General features: G+C 45.7%; 1 protein-coding gene across 1 annotated transcript in view; it reads right to left on the bottom strand.

The window, feature by feature from the left end:
- Window positions 1–869: 869 nt before the first annotated feature.
- The window catches only part of LAPTM5 (lysosomal protein transmembrane 5), a 29,770-nt gene continuing 24,639 nt past the window's right edge, over window positions 870–6,000 (bottom strand). The window contains exons 7-8 of the mRNA XM_067530741.1: window positions 3,435–3,527; window positions 870–1,532 (exon numbers count right to left, since the gene is read on the bottom strand). Coding sequence (XP_067386842.1) covers window positions 1,458–1,532; window positions 3,435–3,527 — 168 coding nt within the window. The 3' untranslated portion in view covers window positions 870–1,457. The remainder of the gene's footprint in view (window positions 1,533–3,434; window positions 3,528–6,000) is intronic.

Below are 6,000 nucleotides of genomic sequence, written 5' to 3'. Positions count from 1 at the left end.
GGGGGGGAAAGGGTGCAAGTCAAAGCAATTTGAACTGTTCAGTGAATTGAAAAAGTTCATTTTGTGTTTGTTCCAGAGTGGCGATTCCAGCCTGGGTCTCCCTAACCACCACACTAAAGACTATAAGAGGGAGGAGAGGGTAAGAAAGCAGCATCATCACTACCACTCCCACTTCTTCCTCCTCCTCTGACTGATTTGGGAATGGCCAAAACTATTTGTGTCAAATTTGAGCACAGTTTTGTGTTGACCAAAATTGCATTTGTCAGCGAAATAAACTATATATTTGAAAAAGTTCACCCAGCTCTAGTTACTTGATTCCTTTATTACTTGCTTGTGGTCCTACTTGCAAAAGTGATTAGCTATAAATGGTGTCTTATTACTTGGGGAATCTTCTCTCTCTATTTCGCTGACTTTAGGTAAAAAAAATCAAATTTTAACTGATTTTTTACTTCGCTTAGCTCGGCAGAGCTAACCTGGTTCTGGGAGTACGAGCAAGAGTCTATTTCCCTTTTGTGCATCAGCAGCAGCATTGTGTAATAAATTCTGATCAGTTTCACCTGGGCAACCTTAATTGCTTACTAAAGTGTATCAAACAGCACAATCTGGCTGGCAGGATCTTTCACTGGACATGATGTTCAAGAAGAAAAGAACTCAGCTAGATGCTCAGATCGTATAGGGGTTCGCAGGGCCGGTAGAATTAGAGTCTTTTTACTTGCAAATGATGCCCATCTGATCTGGAGCCACTGAGCTAAAATAAACCTAAAACCTCACAATGGCATTTTTACAGAGTTTCGTTTAAGAGGAAAGCTGCTCGTTTGCTATACTCTTCCGATCGCAAGGACCGAGTACTACAGAAACCAGACAGCAAGGGATTGAAGCTATTCCTTCTTTATTGAAACTCATTTTTCAAATCACACATAAAAAGCAAAACCACACACACTTGGAGGTGCAAAATGGCAGGGCGCCATTGTAACTATCCCAGCACTTCATACAGCCACACGCAGACAGGCTGAGCACCACACGGCAATTCATTTGGGACCATCTGCCTTTTGCTGATCCTTTTCCCGTAGGTCCTCATTAAAAGCTGCTGGTTAACAAGCATATTTCAGAATTGCGCTCGCTCAGCACAGAGATATTTTTGGTTCTATTTCCTACTCTGCGGGTCCAATTCTTCTCTCAGCTGTGGTGGTGTAAGTATCTCATCGGAAGCCAACCGAGTTGTGCTGGGGTTAAACCAGCATGAGAGGAGAATCAGACCCTACGCTTACATTTTCGCAGCAGCAAGAGACCATTATAGCTCCAAGTCTGTTGAACCAGACTGAGTTTGGTGCAATATAAGCATGCTCTCGCCATAACTGAGGCTTTAGTCAGTGAGGCTGCGTGTCCGCTAGTCGAGGCACAAAAGCGAAGAGGCATTCACAGCAGCAGAGACGTCTTCCCATCTCAGCGGATGGGGCTTAAACTCCTGAGTAGGGTGGTGGCAACTCCTTGCAGGGCAGTTTCAGGGCTTCCTCGTATGAAGGCAGCATGACCTGGAAGGAGGAAATCATTAGAGCACCTGTAGAGGGGCATTTTAGCAACCAGCCAGGTATCCAAGCCACTGCCATTTGTTGGGATGAACTATCAATTATTCTGCTTATTGCACTTAACTAGTGAATAGGTCTTTGCAGGAAACTTACAATAACTAAGGCATCCAGGAGACAGGGATCGAAAGTGATCACATTAAATGGACCTGATTCTACATTCTCTCTCTGATATGCTGGGCTATGCGTCTGTGAAGGAACTGGAAGTCTGGCTATATTTTAGGGGTGTCGTTATGGGGAAATGTACTAACAGCTTGAGACTGCTGGCTTAACAGATTTTTTTTTTAGTGACATGTTTTTGTAACGCCTGCTTCTGCCCAGTGATGGATTTGCTTGGTCAGCTCTGTAACACTTTTGGATTGACTTGTCTCGGTAACTTTTGTATATAAGAGGGAGGTAGGAGGTCTGGGTCAAATGGATCACTTCTTGCACACATTGGAAAGATCTCCAGGCACAGATGGAAGGATCGGCCAACAGAAATCTCTGACTGAATCACCCAAAGACTGCCTCAGACTTGTGGGGTAACTATTGGTTTGGAGTGCTCTATAACCTGTTGTATTTGTATATGCTTGAGACTAATAATGAAGAGACTTTAAGCAAAGGAATTCTGCTGAACGTGCAGGAGGCTAAATAAAGTGAAAGGCTCTAAAGTAAAAGCACTTGATTCTGATGTGTCTGTGTTAGCCATATAACCGATGGAGGCACTGGGTTTCCCTTGATTTATGTCCTGGTACCGACTCGCAGAGTAAAGTTACGGTTTGAGGAACCGTGGGTAACACACCAGACTTGTTCTGGAAATAGCAAAATGTTTCAATCGGATTTTACCATGTGTGTTTTTCTTTCCCAGGTCCAATTAGTGGGGAGGGAGCGACATGGCACATGAAGGAGAGAGGGCTGAAAAATTAAGGCATGTGGCAAGGACTGAATCCAGAACCTCTGAATCAAAAGGCAGGAAACAATACAGCCTGAGCTACCTGACCCAACTCTGGGAGTGCAACACCAGTAGCAAACTCATAACCTCTCTGTCGTCCAGCCCCAGGAGCCAGAACCACAGTGTTTGGGTTCTGCACTCTCCCAGCTGGTCAGTTATTAGAATTGATTGAAATTTCCAAATTGAGACACAAGAGCAACAAAAATGTTTCAACTCCATTTTTCACAACTTTTTCTTTGTGGGTGGGGGAGGGGTTATTTGTTTGGGTGGGGGAGGGGGGCAGGTTTGCTGCTTTTCGGCCATCCTGAATATGGATCTATTTGTATGGTGTGTCCTTATGATTTTTGGAATGGCCCCTCAGCAACTCCACACTGAGCAGCTTCTGCTAAAATGATCATCAGTGAAATAGTTTAAAATATTGACATTCCGAGTTAACACCCCATTGATATGAAGGGGAGGTATTGCAGCTTGCTTCGATGCTGATCCAGCAAAGTACTTATGTATGAGTTTAAGCATGTGCATAGCCCTATTGACTTCAGTAAGGCTGCTCATCTTCTGAAAACTGAGCACTTGTTGAAGTGCTTCGCTAGGCGTGGCCTTAGAGCAATAGATTCAGGATGCCGGTAGATTCAGCAAGAAAGCTCTGCATTGGTTCACATGCAGGTATCTTCTGTAGTAGAGAAGCCTTGTTTCAGCACTGCATTATACCAGTTTTACATGCATCCCAGTGTAACCCCACTAACGTAAATGGTTTCACACCATATTAAAACTGGAGTAATGTGGTGGTGAATCAGACCTTTAATATTGGTTAATGGAGGCTTCAATTCTATGTGAAGTAACCAAGGCTGCTGTGGCCCATCTCCATCCACACACTGACTTTTTGTGATGGACACCAGGAGCTGGCGTCTGGAACTTCTCACCTTCTCAGCAATCTCTGGCATGACTTTCACCTCCTCTCCCTTGCTGGCTTTAATGTGCTTGTAGCATCTCAAGACACATTTGAACATGTAGGCCTGGAAATCAAAGGGGAAAAGAGGTCCGTCATTGCATTACTGACACAGAGTCGCCTTTCCATTCTTGACAACAATCTGTCCCCGCTATACTGCCATAGGCCAGGCTTTGCAATGCTGCCACAGACCTGCCATTGTACGGCTGCCATTCCTGTGAATTGCGGCTCCCAAACGTGCTGTGCTCTGCACTCTCTGGGGCCCTGGAGCAGCTATCTCAGTATGGATCCTTCACCCGGAAGACGGAAGCCCTGCCCTGCTGAATGCCTACCTCCCAGTGGCCCACAGAGGGCTTGATTCTGCAAGGTGACATCAGTGGGGGCTATTCATGGGGTTAAAGTTAAGCAAGTGCTTTCAGGCTTTGATGGATCAAGGACAAGATTGCCCAGCAGAAATGAACCCAAAACTGGAAGGCAGATCAATGTATTTTGCTTTGATTTTATTTTTCTGCGTAGGGCAGAGGCCCAGAAAAGCACCATGGGCCATCACCTTTGCATCTCAGGCCGCCAGCAGGAACGCGACGGATACTTTCCAAGGGGAATGGACCTGAAAGTTCTGCCCAGTCAATTTATTATGCTTTCATTAGCTCCACTTTCCTGGTAAAATAGCCTCTGCCCTTGAAGGGTTTTACAAGATGAAATAAATAATTTTTCTAGGAAAATAGATCAATTGCCAAACTGCGGCCCAAGAAAATAAGCAACGTACCACATTAAATAAACATTTGCTTTACTACATGCAGCGAGGCGAAGTCACGCATCTCTTATTTTTATTAGCGGGTACTTTGAAATGTACTTTGGAATGTGCTTTAAAATAAACCCTAAACAGAGCATCATCAAAACACAGATTTCCAAAGGAGCCTAAGGGAGTTAGATGCCCAGATCATAAACCACTGAGATAAATGAGCTTTTCTGGAATGATTCAGATAGCAAAGCTCAGGACAAAGCACGTGGGAGCTGACAACAAACATTCTCAGTCCAGGAGCTCCAAATGTGGAACGAACTTCCAGAGGGGCTCAGGTGAATCCAGAGTCTGAGCATCTTTAGGAAACCCTGCAAATCCCACCTCTTGGAAAGGCCTTTGTGCTACAAAAATGGCCCTTGACAACACCGTCCCTGCCTTCTGCTCATACACCCCACCACTGACACCCCCGCGACCCAATACACTCAGCCAACTAACCAAAGCAATTACCCTGAAACAAATCAACCTTAAAAAATCATTTAAAACACACACCCCCATCCTATTCCAAGCAGATCTTTTTTAACCCAAGAAGAGAAAAGTGCCAGATGCTCCATGAATTCCACAAAGGACTTTGCTATTGCTATTGATTTGATGTGGAATATGCCATGATAGTGGGTGGAGTATAGTACGGTGAAATAGAGAGGGTGAGAGAGGTCCCATTGAAATTAGGAGAGATTAGGGTGCTTAAATCTCTTAGATTCCTATGAAAATCTCATCCTGTTGGACAGAGTCTGTTATCCACATGGAGATTCCCCCTCCTGACACCCCCTCCACAAAGGGGCCAGCAACAAGTGCAGTCCCTCCTAGCACGACAAGAGGTGCTGACCACCCCGAAATAAGCAGGGAAGGAGCCCCCCATACACATCAGAATAGCTTGAGAATCCCTCCAGGAGTTCCCTCGGAGAGTGCAGATCCCATTGATTTCAGCAGGACATGTGCGTGTGTATCTCCGGGCAAGATTCCACTCTGTCTGTATGTAAGGCCCAATATTATAGGCCTTCCTCGTCCTTCAGGCAACTGACTTCATCTGCCGTAGGACAAACTTTAGCTCTTTAAGACCTGCTCCTTGCTGGGGTGCTGATGGTGGGGTGCACAGGCCCTGAACCTGTGAAATCTCCACAGTCTAGGCAGAATCAAAGCAAACTTCCTCTCTCACCCAGACAACACCAGAGGGTTTTCAGATGGATTCTACAGGAGATCTCAGGCACAAGCTCTCTGGTATCTTTCCCCCCTCGCTGTATCAAATATTGCTCATGACCTTATGAGACTATTTAGAAGGCCCAAACATGGTCACGTACGCACTTTTTTCAGCACCGACAGTTACCTCCATTGACTCTTAAAACCCAGGCCCCATTCCAAGCATAGCTGCATGCATCATCTTTACAGACCCCTGCTCCGATCTGCAAACTCTCTGTGTGCACAGAGTGCTGATGGCAAAGAGAAATGGCTCGGTGGCTTATTTCCTTGTCGGGGTTACATTGCCATGTGTAGCTCTGCTGGGCAGTGAAATTAGCACGAGGCCAACCGTCCCGGTTAGTTACCCAGTCTCTTCCACCCATCCCAGCAGCAGTGCACTAGCTGCAGGGAGAAATAATACCAAGCAAGCACCATGAGCGGTTTGGGCCAGCCAAGGTGCTGTCAGATATAATGGGACATGGCTCTAAGCCATGATGGCGTTGGACTGAATTGTGGGGAAAGGGTGTCAAGAATATGGCAATGGGGTGGATACATGTCATGTAAT

Source organism: Emydura macquarii, unplaced genomic scaffold (genome assembly GCF_026122565.2).
Source record: "Emydura macquarii macquarii isolate MOO-44397 ecotype Brisbane River unplaced genomic scaffold, CSIRO-AGI_Emac_v2 contig_3113, whole genome shotgun sequence".
Taxonomy (NCBI): domain Eukaryota; kingdom Metazoa; phylum Chordata; order Testudines; family Chelidae; genus Emydura; species Emydura macquarii.
Note: the sequence above shows the minus strand (reverse complement) of the source record. Positions and strands in the feature narration are given on the sequence as shown.